This window comes from Polyergus mexicanus, unplaced genomic scaffold, assembly GCF_030449975.1.
Source record: "Polyergus mexicanus isolate NDT 795.1 unplaced genomic scaffold, iyPolMexi1.0 SCAF_11, whole genome shotgun sequence".
Lineage (NCBI taxonomy): Eukaryota > Metazoa > Arthropoda > Insecta > Hymenoptera > Formicidae > Polyergus > Polyergus mexicanus.
Window position 1 is genome coordinate 4749078 of NW_027223331.1, and position 21461 is coordinate 4770538.

A 21461-nucleotide genomic window follows, 5' to 3' on the forward strand; every position below is an offset into this window, starting at 1 on the left:
AGAGCAAGATAGATTTATCTTGCATTTCTATCATTTAACGGAGAACTTTGAAGAGATGAAGTGTCTTCCGATAAATCATAAACGAATGAAATAGAAATCAATAATGGGTATAATCATATAGGTATAATAAACTATCCTTATATCAAAATTATTAATGTAAATAATCATCATTTATTAATGTACATACAATAATATCATTTACATTATTTGTAAATGCATAATCAGTATTTTGTATATCTATAATCTATACCTTAACGTTATCAAAGTAAGAAAAGTTATATATTAGATGATTGCATAAGTTCGTGCCCGATTTTCATAGATGGCATTAAGTTACTGCATGGCGGAGTTCTATTGTTTTCGTGTGGTAATTGTTGCTTACACCGAATAGATGACGTTGTCTTATGTCAATTTAGCGTCAGACATTGTTCAGATAAGTCCATTTGTGCATAAGAGAAATTATTAAAAATGGAGAACGAAAGGTGCATTTGCGGCATATAATGCTATATGAATTTCGGAAAGGCGTGAGTGTTGGGATTGCACAAAAAAATATTCAAAGCGTTTATTTGGACCGCGCTCCTGCTCTCCGAACAGTCAAAAAGTGGTTTGGCAGATTTCGAAATGGTGATTTCAACATGGAGGATCAACCCCGCTCTGGACGGCCTTCTGGCATTGATGATGACATTGTGCATGCCTTAGTGGAAAGAAATCCAAGGATTACAACCGAGGATATTGCTGAGAGGCTGAACATCGATAATTCAACCGCCTTTCGTCATTTAAGAAAGCTTGGATACATTTCCAAGCTTGATACGTGAGTGCCGCATCTCCTGACTGAAAGGAATAAGCTGCAGGAAAACTGCTGGAGTCGCAATGGGAAATTCTGCAGCACCCGCCATATTCTCCAGATATTGAGCCTTCAGATTTTTATCTGTTCCGGTCTTTGCAGAATAGTTTAAATGGCAAGAATCTCAATTCCGAGGAAGCTGTCGAAAACCACCTTACAAACTTTTTTCAAGAAAAACCAAGTTCTTTATTCAAAAATGGAATCTACAAGCTTATAGATCGTTGGAAAACCATTGTAGAAAAGAATGGAGACTATATAATTGATTAATAAAAGTGTTATCTCTAAAATATAATCTATTGAAGTTTATATTTAAATCGGGCACAAAAACTTATGCAATCACCCATTTAAGTCCAGCTTTTTTTTTCGTTTGCGTGATTTTATTCGGGTTAAATTTTCAAAATTACACATTAGTGCGTGATATCTTCTCGTGTGTATTTTCGGGGGATGATCGAAAAACATTCGCGGCATTGCCGTTTTTTGGATGACGAAATGAAACGTGGACGATGAATAGACGGAGCGAAATTGCGAAATTTACGCGACGCAGAGACGTCAACCGCTGATTCATGGTGGCGCGGCAATTACACGGCTTCTCCCCTGTACTTTTCTCTTATTCTCCCATCGATATAGGAAGGATTCCGATATGTTCGAGAACGTGCTGCGGTCCACGACACTGTCAACGAGTGTCCGAGCCCATAAGACGCGCTCTCATCTTCGGCGCTCTGTGGCAACATCACGGCCTTTACGATTACTTCTTCGTGCAGTCTTGTAACAAGCAAGGTATTATCGAGTCCCCCTTTATGTAATATTCTCGTCAGAACACGTAAGGTCGAAATCGTACAACCCAGGAGGAGAGCACAATAGCCGAATTTCCAAGAAAATTTTATCTTTCAAAAAATTTAGTAGAAAAAAATATTATGAATATATATAAACTCCATTTCTCGAGAAAGAAGGAAAATTTCGAAAGAATTTCTCGACGACCCAGATCTTAAATTAATCTATCGTCTAGTTCTCATTTAAAAATTGGCCTATTCTCAATCTAAACTGTGAAATGAAATCTCGAATCTCGCGAATCGATAGAAATATCGACGTGACACATTTTCGTCCGCGGTCATTATTTTATTTATATATTCACGGTATATGTAATTTCAAAGAAGTTGATGCTCGAGAAAAATTTTATCAGGCGAATATATTTGATTGAGATATGGATATATTTAATTAGGATATTCTCTCTTTTTTGAAAAGGCTCTTTATAAAATAATCGACTCTCAATGAGAGAAATATATTCGGAAAATGTGTATCTCTTTGGAATGATTGCAATATATATATATACATATATTAATACACAAAAGCAGACTCTCTTCTACCATTACTGTCTGTCTCGTAATTAGATCGCTCGATAATGCTACACCTAAACAACTGTGGAAGCTGCAGGTTGCTCTTTCAATCTCGCTAAACTAATAGGATATTTATAAGTGTGACGTAGTGTTGATCGCAGCTGTTTCACTCTCTGGCACGTAGATTATATCCAGTAAAGAGCGTATTGGCTTATTCAATAGACTAGATAGTGAAAGTGATATGCAAAGAGACGGCGTTGCACGTGCATTGTGTCTATATGTATACGCGCGTGTGCAAGTAAAAATTTGACATTTTTAAATCAGACGTGACTCCGCGATAATTTGCACTACCATTAATCGATCCGACCGGACCTTGTTTCCATAACGATCAAGAGCGATCTCTTGATACTTTTCTTTTTTTTTTTTCTTGCATCGAGTGAAGGCCGTCAAGGAAAAAGCGTTATTAATGCACGACATTGCGCGTTTTCGAGATTAACTCGACTTCTGTCACCGAGAGACAGCTACATTTAAACGCGTTTAACTACATTTTAAATCGTTTTTTTCGATCTTCCGCGCGATAGATTTCGAGTGAGTAACTGTAGAAAGAGCTCTAGAGAGAAGGAAACGTGAAACGGAAAAAAAAAATAAAAAAAAAAATTGATACAAATTTTATTCGAAATTATAATTTTTATAAAATTATGTATTTATTATTATTGCATTTTATTATGCATTTATTTAATAACGATATCTGCTTTATAATATTTATTATAAAGTTTTTTATTTATTATTATTATTATTATTATTATTGTATTTATATACTTATTTAATTTATATTATTTATTATTATATTTATATATCTATTTATATATTTATTTAATTATTTATTATTATATTATATTTATTATATTAGTTATTGATTATTATATTATATTATATCTATTATTATATTAATATTATATATACTGGGTGGCCCATTTTAATACATCCAGTCGAATATCTCAAAAACCAAGCCCGGAAGAGAAAAATGTTTCAAACAAAAGTAGTGTGGCTTCAAGGGGGCCATAAGATGGCGACAATGATTTGACCTTGGAATAGCATTTGAAGGTCATATGAAGGTCAACTTCAAAATCTTAAATGGAAATCCCCATTTTTTATTCAGTATTCTTGTAGCTGACATCGAGAGCTTTCCAAAACACTATAATAAATTATTTTTTTATTAAGTACTTTTTGAGTTATTTTATATTTTAATCTGACATATTTTGATGTAAAAAATTAAATATCTCGTAAAATATTCAATTTTTGATAATCTTACCGTAATACTTCTATGTACAGAATAATGAGACAAATTAATTAGTATAAAAAAAAATTGTTTTTAAGAAAATTATTTACAATGTATTTTTTTAAACAATTATTTGTTTTTTTTTGACACTAATTAATTTGTCTCATTATTCTGTACATAGAAGTATTACGGTAAGATTATCGAAAACTGAATATTTTACGAAATATTTTATTTTTTATATCAAAATATGTCAGATTAAAATATAAAATAACTCAAAAAGTACTTAATGACAAAATACTTTATTATAGTGTTTTGGAAAGCTCTCGATGTCAGCTACAAGAGTAGTAAATAAAAAATGGGGATTTCTATTTAAGATTTTAAAGTTGACCTTTACATGACCTTCAAATAATTTTCCAAGGTCAAATCATTGTCATTATCTTATTGCCTTCTCGAAACCAAACAACTTTTGTCTGAAACATTTTTTTCTTCCGGGCTTGGTTTTTGAGATATTCGACTGGGTGGATTAAAATGGGTCACCCAGTATATATATATAGATATATATATTATTTATTAATAACTTTATAATATTTATTATAAAATTATGAATTGGATGAACCATTTTGATAAAAGTTGTTCAAAGTTATAAGAAACTTCCATTTCACTTCACGAAGTGAATTTATTTCTATTTCATAGCGATGGGATTTTATTGTTTAATACTTGTTTGTAAAATGTATTCACTTATTTTGAATATACATATACTTTCTGTGTATTTTTTCATTGAAAACAGTTTTTCGAAACATTAGACTATTATTTGTATTAATAATATAAATCTGGTAAACAAATACGATGGACAAGTCTGTAAAAGAATAGGAAAACATGTTGCGTACGAAAGAGCTGTGTGTCTGACAGAGAGGGGTAAATTATTATTCTTCAATTATCCTTTCAGTTTTCAATAAGATTTAATTTAATACGATATAATTGACTACAAGTCATTATAAAAATTAAATGACGATTCGAAATGGAAAGTTATATATTATTATTAGATGAATTGATATAGATGAATTGTGGGAGAGAAAAATTATCAATAATCAGCCGCTTAATACGCGACTATGTAATATATGTCATTTTACATTCGTAGAGATCAATGGGGGACCGAGAAGCGCTAATTTAAATTATCAAAAAAAATCTTTATAAGAGTCACGCAACATTGGTTGAAACTTTATCGGCGGCCTTGTCCGTTGAGAGAAAATCTGCATGATATCGGAGAAATAAAAATAAAAAAAAAAAAGAAAAAATACACACGTGCGAATCGCTTAGTTGTATGGCCGAGTATGTTTATCATCATTATCAATCGTTATTACACGTTGCGTTACGAAACTGGTTCTCCACTTGCATTAGCCTTTGTAAAGTGGCGCAATCGATACTTCTCTCTCGTCGTGAAACAGAAAGGAAAATACTAATACCACAGGCGCGGGACGATTATGTAATTATGAATACCTACAAACGGTTAATAAAACGCTTATACGTAGCTCGAGGCCTCTTTTCCATCTCGTCGTCAGGTTATTCATTCACCGGAGCGCATCGACGACCCTGATGCGAACCCTGATGTCCTTCGGATACGTTGACTATTCGTTCAATCTTCCCCCGATAATAAAGAAGCGCCAAGTTTTGCACTCGGGAAGAAATAAAGATCTCGATTTAACTCAAACTGGTACTCCCGCGTTTATCTCAAAATCGTCCACCGTTGCGGAAAACTTATGTATCCCCGGCACACGAGTCACGTAAACGTTCGCGCATTATTCAGCGAACAACTTTTCGAATGTCTCGTCGAGATGTCCGAGTGTAAGAAGACTTCGAGAGAGTGGATCTTCGCGAAAGTTTCTTCCCTTGCCGCGATCCAACTTCCGTCATCCGTGACGCGCTTCCCTATTAGCGCGACAATGACCGCGATATTTTTGTCGGGGGATTTTGACGGTTATTTTTGAAGATCCTCGTCTATTGTGTGTGTGTGTGTGTGTATAACTGTAAAAGTTATAACGTCGCTGAGAATATCGCGCGAATCAAACCAATATTCAACGAAAGCGAATTTTCTGCGCGAGCTTTGAAGCCGAAAATCGAATTTAAGAATTGGATTTCAAAACTTTTGCAAGTCCCTTTAATTTCCTTTTACTGCCACAATCTCGTTTTTATCCCTTATGGGAAATTATATCTACACACAGGGTGTCTTTTAATTAAAATATAAATTCGGAAACGCAAAATAAATCAGAAAATTTCTCTAAAGATATACCTGTGCAAGAGTGCTATCCAAGAAATGAACATCCCTAAACATTTGTAGTATAGAATTTTATGAAATTATTATCAGAATGCAATTAATAAATTAATAATGTACTTCAACTGTTTTATTACTAGAAAATTTTAAAATAATTATATAAATTTTATTCAAAGCCTCGAACACGAAGATAGGCTTGGCTTCTTTCTCTCGTGCGTCAGTGGCGAGCAGATGTAATTGTTTCACATGCTTGTGTGTATAAATTAAAAAAAAAATTAACTCTTCTTCATAAAGAATTAAGCAGGGCAACATTAGCATCTTTATTACAAAACCGTACACAAATGTCACACGTGCTTATTTACTATTAGTAGATATTTATTATTATTAGATATTTATTATTAGTTGATATTTATTGAAATGAATTTAAAACGTAAAATTATGTATGTAGTTTAGAAAAGCGTTGAAGAAACCGAGAATATTTTTCAGTGATACATCAATATGTTATTTGTATGCGGTTTTTTTTTTTTGTAAAATTGACATGTACGACTTACGGAGATAAATTTGTATTGGTACAATATCTTTCGAAAAATGCGTTTGCGCATACATATCTGTAAAGGAACTTTCTTACTTATTTTGAAGTTAAATAAGAGAGGCTATATTTCTATTTTAAGTTAGGACATTCAATTTCGAAACATCCTGTATAAATGCGTGATAATTTTATTTAAATTTTCATGCATGCGCTTAAAAAGGGGAATCTATAATATATTTGATTTAACGTTATATACAGGGTGGGGCATTTATATCGAGACACCTAAATATCTAAAAAAATAAAGCAAGATGGAAAGAAATGTTTCGGACAAAAGTTGTTCGGTTTTAAGGGGGTCATAAGATGACCCCATTAGTTTGACCTTGGGTGGAGGCGCTTCGGAGATTTCAATGTCAATCTTATTTTATTTTCTTTACATCAATCGATGTCTTTAATTTTTTGAGCTTAAAATATTAAGGTAACATTATTAGAAAATAAATAATTCTATGAGATATTTTATAGTTTATGTAAAATTATGTCCAAGTAAAGTAATAAAATAAAGCATAAAATATCTCGTAAACTTTTGGCCATCATACCCCTATAACTTTTTATGCAGAATATTGCAAGGAGTCGATTTGTGTAAAAAAATTGGGGTGTTTCCGTTTAAAAAAACAAGGTTGACGTCATCTTATAACCCCCTTAGAACCGAACAACTATTGTCCGAAACATTTCTTTCTATCTTGCTTTATTTTTTAGATATTTAGGCGTCTCGAGATAAATGCCCCACCCTGTATATGAAAAAAAAATGCTACGCTCGCTCAAGAGTTAATTACTTTTATACAATAAAACGTAGAATTGTCATTAAATGGATATGCAGGAGAAGATTTATTTCAACATGTATTTGAAAATTTATTTTAACATGTTGTGGAAATTTTGTAAGGTCAATATTAATACTTTGGATGTAAATACTTCAGAAACAGCTAAGCCTTAAAATAAAAATTTTACCAAACTCTGTCTGATCTTAAATAGTGAAGAAGAAGAAGAAAAAAAATAAAATAAAAATAAAAATAAATAATAAATAAATTAAAATAAATTATTATTATTATTTTATTATTTATATTTCTGAAGTTTAATTTGGAGAAATGATCCCGGATACTTTTTATTACGAGCATTAACGCGCATAAAACCCTTGTTTCGAAGCGAATTACGAGTCCGTCGCTCGTAAGTGGATGTATTAATGAACGCGATAGCCGGCGACTCGATCGGCCTTATCGATATCGAAGAATTATGTATTCGATGGAACAAGTAATTATCGGTTTGCAATAGTAGACGGGAGGTTCCCTTCTATGCGACCTCGTTGCGTACACACCATTCACTCCCCATGCACACAATACTATACGGTGTCGAATAACGCGCGGATTGAACCTGATTCGGCCGGTGACGTGTCGTCGTCGTCGTCGTCGTCGTTGCTCAATCAAAAGAAAGCGATTGAATTCGATAAAAATGGGAGCTTGCGAAACACCGGGAACACCCATTTTGATACTTTACCGCTACATCTCGCGTTATTCGTTATTGCAGTTTCGAGTCGCGAATCCCATCCCCCCCCCCCCCCCTCTCTATCCCGTAGAATTTATAGCACGATTCTTTTTCCGAACTTGGAAAAACGGCAATAGCTTTTCGCGAAAATACTTTGGCGTCGCCAACTGGCGAAAATTACGGGGTAAGGTATGATCAAAAATAAAATGTACGTCCCCCGTTTTCGCGCCATTTGTACCCCGTATGACGGTAGGTATCGCTCGATGATTGTACGAGCAACCTCTCCTTCGACGGGGATTTCTTTCTCCGCTCGTTCCCATACAGTCCTGTATTATTCTGAGAACATGATAAACTTTCCATTGACTCTATTATTGCGCTATTAAACTCTTTCCACGATAATTATTTACCGTGACATCAATCGCGGACAACGAACGATGATCCTAGTTGGAAAAATTGTTTTCAGTTTTTCTCATCCTCGAGCTTTTGCGCGGGAGTAATCGCTTTCTTTTTAAAAAATGAATGTAATAATTTGAACGGAAAAGAGTGATATATTTTATATTATAGTTTATACATGTATTGGGTGGGACATATAAAATATTGCAAGCTATTATTTCTGAAAGTATACATTATAGCAAAAAATGTTTCAGACAAAAGTTATTTGACTCGAGGAGGGACGTAAGGAAGTGCCATTGATTTGACCTTGGAATATGAATTTGAAGGTCATGTGAAGGTCAACTTTAAAATCTTAAATGGAAACCCCCATTTTTTATTTACTATTCTTGTAGCTGACATCGAGAGCTTTCCAAAACACTATAATAAAGTATTTTTCGAGTTATTTTATATCTTAATCTGACATATTTTGGTATAAAAAATAAAATATTTCGTAAAATATTCAGTTTTCGATAATCTTACCGTAATACTTCTATGTACAGAATAATGAGATAAATTAATTAGTGTCAAAAAAAACAAATAATTGTTTAAAAAAATACATTGTAAATAATTTTCTTAAAAACAATAAAAAATAAAATATTCGTAAAATATTTAGTTTTCGATAATTTTTTTATGTACAGAATAATGAGACAAATCAATTGGTATAAAGAAAATAATTAATAATATGTATGTGTACTTTCAGAGATGATAGCTTGTAACACTTTAAATATTCTATCCTAGTATATATATATATTTGAAAAAGTATATATATATATATATATATTTGTAGGTTTTGATTAGTATTATTGCTTTTATAATAAAGATAAATTTAAATAAAGCAAATCCGGCGGATATTAATTATTTTTGTGTATATTGCCGGGGCTGATATAATATTTTTCTTTCATTCTATTATTTATATTAGGTCACAATCGATCCTAATTTAAAATATCCAAGTAGGAACGCTCGTCGTAAGAACTTTCTGTTTTTAAATGGCCTACTAATTAGTTTGTGGTAATTAGTTTATGTAAAAATAGAAAATCCATTTTCGTAATATACACAATATTTTCTTAAAAATAAAAAAAAAAAAAAAAAAAAAAATTACACTACGCTTAAGGATGTTTTAACTGTACAACAGTAGCAAAAAGCTGTAAAAATTTAAAAAGAAACCTGTTTCTTCGCGTTTATACTGTTTGAAGAATCTAATAAATAAATCTGGATTATAATTAAAGTATCGCAGAATAATATGATTTTTAAACTCTTTGTAAAAGAATGTAGTTTTAATTAATATTTTTTTTTATTTATATGACAAGAACTTTTGATCGTGAAAATCTCCTAAAATCAATTGCAAGAAATAAAAAAGAAAAGGAATAATTTGCAGGAAGATTACAGAATTATTATAAATATTTCTCGCTACAATTTTGAGTAAATAACTTTTAAACAAATAAATTGATCTATAAATTAAGATTTTTGTGCATAAATATTTATTAGAATTTTAATACTTGATTGAACTTTAATACTTTAATATTAATATACGTGAAAATTTTTATTTCGCTGGCAATGTTTTTTTTTTGTCTGTCAATAAGTGCTATAATACGCAATTTTCCATACGAATCAAATACAAATATACTTTAAACTTAAATAATTTCCAAACCGTTAAGAGAACTGTGCTCAGGTTTTGTAGGTTTTGATTGAAGACTTTGTGTTTTTTTGTTAAAAAGTATACCGGTTAAAATTTTGGTGTTAAATTATTAACAGAAAGAAAGTGTAAAGATAATAACACGATGTGAATCTATTTTTAATTTTACGTGATAGAGTCCCGTATTATTAGTTGTGTTATTAGTATTATCGACAGAATTTATCTGGTAAAATTTATAGAAAAAAAAAAAATGATTTTATTCTACAATAGGAGCGAGAGAGTGACTGCAGACCGTCGATAACCTTTTTCCAAGTTAATTTTATCGTTGAAAATATGTTGATTTTATACAAAGTTTATTTAGAGATTACTTTGAGGCTTGAATTTATTTTGTGTTAAAATATTAAAGTAGTATTAGTGTCACCATTTAACATATCTATATTATGTTAAATTAACACAAAAATTTGTGTAGATAGTTTAGGACATCTGTTAAATTTAACATACATTTTTCAAACTATGCACATACTCCGAAGAAATAATAGAAGTCTATGAAATTGTCATGCTTTAGCCAATGTTTTGACATATGACATATCACATCCTTAAGCAAATTTATGTTTTGTACAACTTTCTACGTTTTTGCTTTATTTACTATGTGGTATAATTGGTATCTCCGGCAAGTGCTCCTTGTACACTCGCGCATTCGTTTTTTGCGGAATAGTGAATTTCGGCCCTTGTAAGTTGCCTGCGCTAAAAAGCCCTTCACGGCACGGCCGCGCTGAGTTTGATACTTGAAACGATAAATTATAAACTTCTCTGTTTCAGCGTGGATCCTGGGATGGTTCATGTGCAAGGCGGTTGCTTATATACAGGGCGTCTCTGTAGCGGCCTCCGTCTACAGCCTAGTCGCGGTTTCCTTAGACAGGTACGTGCTACTCCTCCTGCCTTTAAATATCCGCGCGGCGTGATACAGGCGGGAAAGCGAGTATCTCACATGACGTTGGCCTCCATTAGTCTAGGTTGTGTCCCTTTTTTTTTCTTTCTTTTTTCCTCGCTACGCGATATGCTAATTCGAAGGCGGCGCCGTTTACATGGATATTTTATTTCTGACATACCGTACATTGAAGGCGAGATTAAGATTGCCTTAAACATTAATAGATGAGAATGGTGGTCGTGTCCCATATTGCAGAGACCGTTTTATCATTGGAAGGAATTAATTAACCGCGCAATCATCGATAAAAATTTTCACAAGCGAACCTGTTATACGAGAGCCGAATAAATTAAGTACGGGCAATTATATGATAATTATCCGAATAAAAAACTTTTGCACCGTTTTATTATTGAGACACTTTCGGCAAGTTTTATTAAAATTATACACAAATCAGATGTTTATGTCTGATGAAATGTAACATTTTCTTGCGCCAGTCGTCTCGCAACACATGAGCTCAGCATCGTGACACAATTATTTTCTCATCAGCAATGCAATACGATCATAATTATCGATAATAATTATAAACTTCCACGCAACTCACACATTGTCGACATAATGTGGTACTAATAAAGTCAACAATACGTTTCAGTGTGAGTTTCGCCCGATATATTGTAATATACAGGATGTCCCATTTTAAAGGACCAACTCATGTATCTCAGAAACACTGCGTTAAATCGAAAAATGTTTCGAACAAAAGTTGTGTGGCTGCAAGGGGGCCATAAGATGGTGACAATGATTTGACCTTGGAAAATCATTTAAAGGTCATGTGAAGGTCAACTTTAAAATCTTAAATGGAAACCCCCATTTTTTATTTAGTATTCTTGTAGCTGACATCGAGAGCTTTCCAAAACACTATAATAAAGTATTTTTTTATTTAGTACTTTTTGAGTTATTTTATATTTTAATCTGACATCTTTTGATATAAAAAATTAAATATCTCATAAAATATTCAGTTTTCGATAATCTGAATAATAAGTAAATAAAAAGTACTGAATAAAAAAATAGTTTATTATAGTGTTTTGGAAAGCTCTCGAGGCAAGCTATAAGAATACTAAATAAAAAATGAGGGTTTCCATTAAAAATTTTAAAGTTGACCTTCACATGACCTTCAAATGATTTTCCAAGATCAAATCATTGTCACTATCTTATGGCCCCCTTGAAGTCACACAACTTTTGTTTGAAACATTTTTCGATTTAACGCAGTGTTTCTGAGATATTTGAGTGGGTCCTTTAAAATGGGACACCCTGTATATGCCGCGTTATTGGCATATCCTTATTACGCGTAGAGACACTTTATTAACTCTCAATAACGCATAATTTTATCTTTATATCAATTTCGCATGAAAATCACATTCGCATTTGCATAAATTGACTCTAATAATACGCGCGCGGCTTCATACGTGAGACTCTTGTCTTATAAGAGAGAGAATGAAATGTGGATCCCGTATTTCATTCACGGCGCAAATTATTGCTATTGCTATAAAGATGCATCCGCTCGACTGAATGGGTACGAGAAGCTCTTGAGAAAGGGCGAAGTTCTCGGATATGTACGAAATTATTATTCCCGATTGAAGATATAACGAATTGGATGGGAAAGCTTAAAGAAGCGGAGGACAAGCCTGAATTTTAGCAAAACGACGACTCGTGCTATCAATTTCACGTTAGAAGACTAGAGGAGGAACGAGAGGCTCCTTCGTCGCGCGAACCCCTAGGAATAGTTTTATAGGGAACGATCGATCTTGCGGGAATTGCTCGGCAAAAGGGATCGTGCCGAACTTGTGGAATTGTCTTTTCGCTTAACCACGTGCGCGAATGCATCTTCCCTTCACTCCCGTCACTCTTGGCGGACGACGCAGCCAAGAAGTGCCAGGCCGAAAATATATCTTCTTCCTGTCCCATATGCCGTTGGTTTCGCGACGGAAAAGGATGACAGGGCGTCGCTCTCGTGAATGGGATTCCCCATTAAAATCGCAGCTACGGTGTTCCGCGAACTATCTCAAATTAGGCGCGCGTCTATCTTTTATTTGGCGAGATAAATTTCATGGGCGAAAAAAAAATATATATATATATATATATATATATATATATATATATATTTTGTTCGCGAGCGCGTCGTTGAAATTTTCAAAGCCGAGTTTTTAATGCTGAAAATTTAGGCTGCGTCTCATCTTAATTACGATAACGCATGCGTATGCGTGCTACGGAATATCGCGCCTGCACAACCACATGCGCGCACAGGGTTTTCCTTGCGACAGATAATTAACTATGCTATCAGGACCAATGCAGGACCAAAGAGGATGACGGTCTGCCATTGACGGCCGATGTTTGATAGATGAAGCAATGCACTTCGGTTTCCCCTACACATCTTACATACATATATTTGTTCGAAAAGGCTCGGATGAAGTATTGATACACGATATCCTCGATATACTTGTGTTATACATTTGCCAGACGAATGTAATTCGTAATCCGAGTCGTAATATCGGGCCGCGACATTATCTAACCCGGTGCCAATTTAACGGACGCGAAGAGGGTAGGGGTGGAGGAGGAGGGGGTAGGGAAGGAGGGAAGGAGGGAATGTGACACGATTAATTACGTAACATTTCTCATTGATAAAAGTTTGATTCGCTCTCCGAAAGAGCACCAGCGGAGCTCTGCCGAGCGGATTAAATTGCTTCCTCTCCCTCTAATTTCAGACTCTCGCTCTTGACGCCGAATGACAGGAACTGTTCTAATCTCCGTGATTGCCCCGATCATCGTGTCGAACTTTCATAACGAGTTCAAAGGAATAAATTATTCAGATTGCAAAGGATGATGAATACAATGATCGCGAACGCGAGGAAATTTAATCAAAACTGGCGCGATTTCGGTCAATATCCAAATTTCGACTCGCTACGCGAGCGTAGAATGATATTCGGCTCAATATTTATATAATCGCCATGAGATATACATATATAATTCAAATCTATGTTTCGTTGAAGATTCAAGAATCAAATATTGTAATAAAATATTAGCGCTAAAAGTCCAAAATGAATATTTCGTGTTATGAATGAAGCAAATCGAGTTTTATACTTACAATTTTTAATATTCAATATTTATTAATTTTGCATTTTTTAGATATACATAATTACTTAAAAAAGAAAAGACATATTAAACATTCTATATAATTACTCAGCATAAAGCCATTTTGGTACATTAGCCCCGGTGGCTGATATATTTTCGTAACAGAAAAAAAAAAGTAGAAGAGTGTGATTTTTTTTTTATCGATGTATGAAATTAAATTCTTTAATTAAAATTTGTGAAATTGTATCAGTTTAAGTTCATCAAAGTTTTAACAAATTGATCCTTTACTCTACTTTAAAATGTCGAGTATGTGGATGCGAAGAACAGAACTTATTGTCAAACCAAATTTTTAGAATACAAGAACGCGCTCTCTCACAACCAAGTGTTCGTGCGATGCTTGAGAAAATACGAAGAAGATCAGAGAATCGCGGGTTAAGATCCCGATGGTATCTTTATGAAATGAGTTTTGAAATTCAGTGGTGGAACACCAGTCGCAATCTTTTTTCCGCGAGACATAACACTTATCCCACGCGCACAATTGTATACGATACTCGTATAATCGCGTGACGAGTGCGTGTGCGCGCGCGCGTGTGTGTGTGTATCAGATATCGGTTCCACAGTGTCTTACATCACTGGATTATCTTAATTTAATTCTTACGAGATAGATGCTGAAGGGGTTGAAAGCGCACTATTGGCGAGCCGGTGGGACGTTGGGATTGGTACCGCGATGGCCGATTGGTCGCACGGTTACCTCCACCACGTTCGGTGATCGGCTGACTCAATTGATACGGCATATATCGTCATACCGGGTCACGTGATCGAGTTTATAGCGATTTAAAAAAAATCGCGCGCGGTATATAAGGCTCCCGAGTCGCCGAAACAAGCATAAGCTCACTTACTTTCAAGAAGTAACAAGTAATCCACAACCAATCAACATGTTCAAGCTGGTAAGTCAACACGATTCATCCAAGTTACGATTTCTACCGATATCACTCATTCTTCTCTTCGTTTCGTTTACCGATTACGCTTCCATCGTTACCCAGAGAGAAACGTGAAGTCGAATTAAATGTATAGTCGACGTCTATTCGACACTATCTAAGATAGGTCGATTTTCGTATCTAGATAGATGTCATGGTGGCCTCATTTAGACATCTCATTTTCTGAAATTTTTTCACGTCAAAAATAAGACCAATTACAGTGTTAATATATAATAACATATTAATGTGTAATATATATAGATAAATCTAAATAATTTAATTCATAGAATTAAAGATTTTATTTATACGAAACTCCTAATTTTATCTTAACTACACAATAATGATTGACTTTCATTTATTCGTACATTCTATGTCCGATCGTACATTATCTGTCCGATTTTATAAAAATCAGTTCAATACCTGAATTTTCATGTATCGTATCAGAAATGAAACTGATGTAAATAGTTATTATTAGTCGCCTTATGCAGGCTTTATATACACTTCATGACCAAAACTTGAATACGAGTGTATAGAATAAATAGTACGCCGCATAGCGGTAAGCGAATGAACTATAAACACGCGGCAGTCAATCACTAGCGATTTTTCCGTAAAAGTATAATGTTTATTAAGGAGCAATTAATACCGGTTATTACATATAACTATACGCTCAGCAGAACGAAACAGACATACAATATGCTATGTTTTTCTCTCATCGGATATAGCCATAAAAATCGTTAATCTCCAGACTCGTATCATATATCGACAAAAATTTAATCTTGACGATATAAAGTAAATACTAGTGTATGACCACAAATACGTTTTATGAGATTATTATTCCAACAAGAGAATTTTTTTCTGTTTTTATTATGATGTTACATACGTATTGCGTTAACATTTGCCTAGAGATTTATTAGATATCTATTAGATATCGAGAAATGATTTGCAGCCCAAAGAGTGTTTCATAAACAATGCACTGCTATTGCGTGAATATTAAGTTTGAATATGTTTAAAAAATTTAACGACACAAAATTGCATGGCATCTAATTCGTATATTTCTAAATGTTGCTTTAGACTAGATGGCTCCGACGTCTAATAGATGTATATCCGATCTCATGTTTCTCGCTGGGTTAGCTCTATGATTGACCATCGACAAGATCGTAAATGTTATGGGAAATATACATCGAGCCGATCGATCTTTGAAATGTCATTTTCCGAGCAATTGTTTTTTTTTTTTTTTTTTTTCGAATCTTCGATCGTTTCTACGTCAAACTCAACCGCTTTCGATCTGTCAAAAATCATTATAGATAGCGCTCGACGAAAAGATATCATTTCGAGACCTACATTTCGCGCGCTCTTATTTCTCTCGACACGAAACGCGCGGGATTTTCTTTTCGTCGGAGGAGTCTCTCTCTGTCGTCTATAGAGCTCGAGTAAATAGAAGATCCTCTAAAGCCGCGGCAACTCTTTCGTCGTCGCTCCCGCGCCTTCTCTGTGATCGATAGAGAGACGGGCTATCTCGCGCTGCATACCGAGGAAGGAAAAAAGATTCTTCCCAGCCTCTCTCCCCTCTTTAGCGCTTTTGCTGTGACCTTTACTTTACTGTGAGCGCGACACGAACCCGCCCTTACCGTGCCGCTCACCGCGGCAACGGCACCTAACTTCTCCTTTCAGCGAAAAATCTACGCGAACGAAATCATTCAAGCATGCACATTGTTAGTCCATGCGGAATGCAGTCTCGCGCGCTGCATTTTTTTTTCACCGCAATCGACCTCGCGATCTCTTGCAAAACGATTCTCAAGCTCCGCTTTTAACGATTGGTCAATTGTAAATCCGGGAAGACCCGCGAGTGCTCGAATATTCGCTATGAATATTGCCGAGACAATTGTTAATTATATCGAGCTTTCGATGGAACGTATGAGAGTAGATTAAACGGGACAGAGTGCATAAATTATTCGACTGACAGTTTCATTAACGTTAAAGGAGAGAGAGAGAGAGAGAGATGCTTTTATATAAATCCATTTGACAAATCTTCTTCGTAGGCTGTATTCGCTGCCGTCCTGGCTGTCGCCTTTGCCTATCCCGGTGGTCTGACCGGCTATTCCGTCAGCTATGGCGCTGGCCCGATCTCCGCTCCTGCGGTCGTCAAGGCTGCCCCGACGCTCATCAAGGCTCCGGTGATCGCCCTTGCTGCACCTGCACCTGTTCACGCTGCCGTTATTGCCCAGCCGTTATCCCCTGTCGTGCACAGCCCTCCCGTTCTCACCTCGAGCTATGTCGCCCATGCTCCTCTCGGCCTGCATTAGAAGAGCCCCAGCATAAACTCACTATCACCACCGAGTCTCACGACGACACAGCCCTGGAAGAAAAGAAACAAACAAACAAACAAACAAACAAACAAAAAAAGACAAAAAAGAAAACATACATCCTCCACTTCCTCGACCGAAATCGTCCTCGTGAAAGGAAAGACCACGGCTCGAAGAAAGACAAAAGGCAGAAGAAAAATTACACGCCCCCGGCCGATTTCGACTATCCCATTTCAATCGCCGTTGCGTGAATCATCATCGTCATCAGGCCCCACGATCGAGCATGCGATGAAGCGGACCAATCGGGACTAATATTCCAGGAACGGCCCAATCTCTTTCTCTCACATTCGTCTCTTCTTTGTCCCCATCGATCAAAATTTCCGAACTTTCGCCTTGATCATTCCGCCATCATTTTCGAACCCTCCGCCCCTCCTCCCCCCCACCCACCCCCCGCCCCTTTATCCTCACGTGTTCTCATATGGAATTTTAATAAAATTTTAATTACAAATCTCCAGCGTTGAGTCTTATTGATCAGATTTCTTTCACCGAATCCTCGAGATATCGTAAAGTAAGGGAAAATAATATCACCTCCTCCCCCTTCCGGTCAACTTTTCGAGGAGATTTCTACGCTTTTCGCTGACTATTCCGCACATCTATCAATCTTACAATTTATCTCCATGCCGAATATAATAGAGCAGTTTTTATTGAACGTGGATATATCGCTAAGGGCGCAATAAACCGGAGTGCGCGTAAATGTACCTTTTTTCTTTATCTTTCCAATAAAGAGAAATATTATAGACATACCGACGACACCATCTTGCGCACACGTACGCTTTGTGTGTGTCGCATGCATCGAGCTTAGTACTGGACTACTCGATTTTACGACTTTTACGAGTGTCCCTATATCCAGCCTCTTTCCTAAAGTATTTTTACTTGACTTTCAATACGTTTGCCTTAACGTCGGCCACTGATGAATTTTGCATTTCGGACGAGGTGTAGATGCGAAAGGAAGAGGAAACTGTCCATCGAGCATATTTGATGAATTGACGCGAGATCTGTTGAAAATAAACAAACAGAAGCCACGCCAAAATTGATCGGTTTGATTATGCGTTTCGAAATAATAATAAATTTCAACGAGAAACTGCGTGTCACATGAATATATTTTGTCCGACATAAATTCCAAATCGATATATCCTTATCTCTGTCCATCCTCTATATTTTCCGAGAATAAATCGCTTATATCTATCAAAGAAAGAGTTCTTTTTCGACAAAATCTATTTGCACACAATGAAATTGCATGTACTCGCATGGATTTTCAATTCACGCCAGAAAATATATCGAAGATTGAATTTTTCTAGCAACGACATATAAAATGCACTTTTTCTCTCATACGCTAAACCAGCATTAGTTACATTGAGTAATTGCATCGCGCAAAATATGATATTATCGCACACCTTCATCTCCTCTCTAGAATAAATTTAAAGGTATAATGATAATAGAGTTGCTCGATACACACGGTTACGATTTATCGCCGTAATATCCTTTACCAGAACAGTGTGTATTATATATGTTGGTTTTAACAAAATTTTGTCTTTATAATCATTATAAATAGAAACTGACATACGCAATTTTAAAATCATTTTGTAAACTGAAGTGGAACAATCGATACTTTTCGATATAAATAGATAAATGAAACAATGTAATAAATATCGTAATTGAAATTAAATCCTAATTTTAATTGAATTTTTGGATAAACGGAACAATATAATATATATTCCATTATAATTATAATATATTGTAATTATGTATTAGGTGTACAACATTGCTTCCGCCGTTTTTTTTTTCCGAAATTCGAGGCTTTATTGTAAAAAATTGGTTATTGCTTGTTGAGTCACTCCCAATGATCGTGCCAATTCTTTTTGACTTTGACTCGAGTCTTCATTAAATAATGCCTCCAATTCTGCATCTTCGAAAACCTTCTCTCTTCCACCGTTATGCCGGTCTTCGACGTGAAAATCACCGTTCTTGAAGCGTTGAAACCACTCACGACACGTTCTTTCACTAATAGCGGCTTTACCATAAGTATTTGAGAGCATTCGATGAGCCTCGGCCGCAGATTTCTTCATATTGAAGCAGAAAATTAAAACCTCCCGCAAATGACGAGAATTTGGCTCGTAAACTGACATTTTCAATCGAGAATAACTTTATGATGCCGACACAAATCGACTAATGTTTCTATGGGGTTATGTTGACAGATGCCCAAGTTTATTGCACGACATCTATGATCTATTTATTTCGACCACTACTTACCGCTAAAGCCATCTATAGGGAAACGGCGGAAGCAAAGTTGTACACCTAATAGAAACTGACATACACAATTTTAAAATCATTTCGTAAACTGAAGTAGAACAATCGATACTTTTCGATATAAATAGATAAATGAAACAATGTAATAAATATCGTAATTGAAATTAAATCCTAATTTTAATTGAATTTTTGGATAAACGGAACAATATAATATACATTCTATTGTATTATAATTATAATATAATTATGTATTCTAATATATTAGAATATAATAATTTATGATTATTATTAAATGTGTTCGATACTCGCCATTTTTATGTTGTCGAAAAGTCGTTGTGTTATTTTATTTATTTGATAATTTTTTAATATTTCTTGCGACCTTTATATACTTTTAATATATTATATGTGACTTACTTCCCTTGTGGATCTCTCTCTCTCTCTCTCACTCTCCTATTAATTTACTTTCTCGTAAGTATGATTATGAATTGAATTATAGAGCTGAGGCTCATTAAGATTAAAAAATAATCAGCCATAAATATCAAGCGCGTGTCTGTTTAGTAAAAGCAGTATTATTTGACATTTTTATCCGTATGTATTTGCGTTACATTATTCGTATACGATTGTTTATTACGTCACAGCATATACCTCGCGCAGGGAACGTGAGACTAAAATTTCACCTGTCATCCCGATAATGTATCGCGCTAACGCATAATAAGTATGGCTCTAACGCAGATAAAACGGAATTATTTGCCCCATGAAAACGGCGCGATTATGCGGTATACAATACGCGTATCGTTTCATAAATATCACCGAGACAAATGGATAGCAGAATTGATAATGTTTTCGATAGCGTTTAGTCTGCCAAGCTTGGATAAGAGCATCTTCCCTTAGACCGAAAGAATTATCCGGATGCTGGGGAGGCGCTGGCAAGAGCGGCGCTTTAGGAGAGGAAGAATCCTTATAGAGTCAACGGGCGTACTGCGACAAAATATTTTATTCGAGAGACATTTCTCACGCAGAATTATTTGGCTCGCTGCGCCACGTGACATACGAGGCATCGCGCGTCGATGTTGACGTTGATCCCGACGTATCAGCGATCGGAATTCGATATCAGTAGACGTAGAGCGAGCCCGGATGGATCCATCTGTAACCGTTGTAATACGCCACAGGAACCGGCGCCGGATAATACGGATAGAGTCTTGCATAGGGCGACGCGTAGACGAGGGGATATGGAGCCAGCAACGGTGACAGAACTGGTTTCGGGGCTGGCGCGCACCACGTGACCGCCACCACCATCGCGATCGCTAGAATCTGCGAAGAATAATTGCGTTTATAATTGCGTTAAAAAAAAAAAAAAAAAAAAATAGTCGCAAAATCGCTCGACCCCCTTCTTCCCTCGAGCTCCGAGGCTTTATTTTTCCCGTCGTTTTTACGGGAGTTATGAAAAATGTCGGCAGTGGTCCTTGATCGGTCAGCTTTTTGCGACTCGCAACCTCGATGTCATTCCGTTCCAATTAATCACACGTGCCAAGAACGAGCGTCGATCCTTTTCGTTCTTCTTTCCCTTCCTCTGTCAGATCAGTGACAATGGCGCTTTGTGATTTTTCTTTCTCCTTGTGATGATTCAATAATTATCGCGGATTATTTTGATTCTTTCGATCTCGCAATAACGTTTTTCGCGGATAAATGCGTGAAAGAAAAATTTCACAGGCTACCACGTGAAACGAAATGTTCGAACGATCGCGATTCTCGGCGATCAAACAACTTTTCAATCCTCAAACGCTGGCGTGGAATGCATTCGATTGTTGAGCCCACTTTAGACGATTTAATTCGATATACGAGATTTTAGATGGAATTTTATTTATACAGAAATTTTCGTATAGCGTCAATTTCTTTAAAGCTGATTTTATATCGAAAATTAAAGATTGTAACGATAATAGCGTCTAGATGCTGAACGAGAATTTTACGCGACATGT

The 21461-nt window shown here is 35.4% G+C and overlaps 2 protein-coding genes across 2 annotated transcripts in view; both read left to right on the forward strand.

The window, feature by feature from the left end:
• LOC138937928 (SIFamide receptor) overlaps positions 1-21461 on the forward strand; it is a 51158-nt gene that overhangs the window by 23890 nt on the left and 5807 nt on the right. Inside the window, exon 2 of the mRNA XM_070304628.1 lies at positions 10670-10769. Coding sequence (XP_070160729.1) covers positions 10670-10769 — 100 coding nt within the window. The remainder of the gene's footprint in view (positions 1-10669; positions 10770-21461) is intronic.
• LOC138937929 (uncharacterized) lies at positions 14736-17692 on the forward strand. Its single transcript, XM_070304629.1, has 2 exons — positions 14736-14845; positions 16915-17692. The coding sequence occupies exons 1-2, from the start codon at positions 14834-14836 to the stop codon at positions 17176-17178; spliced, it is 276 nt and encodes a 91-aa protein (XP_070160730.1). The 5' UTR covers positions 14736-14833; the 3' UTR covers positions 17179-17692.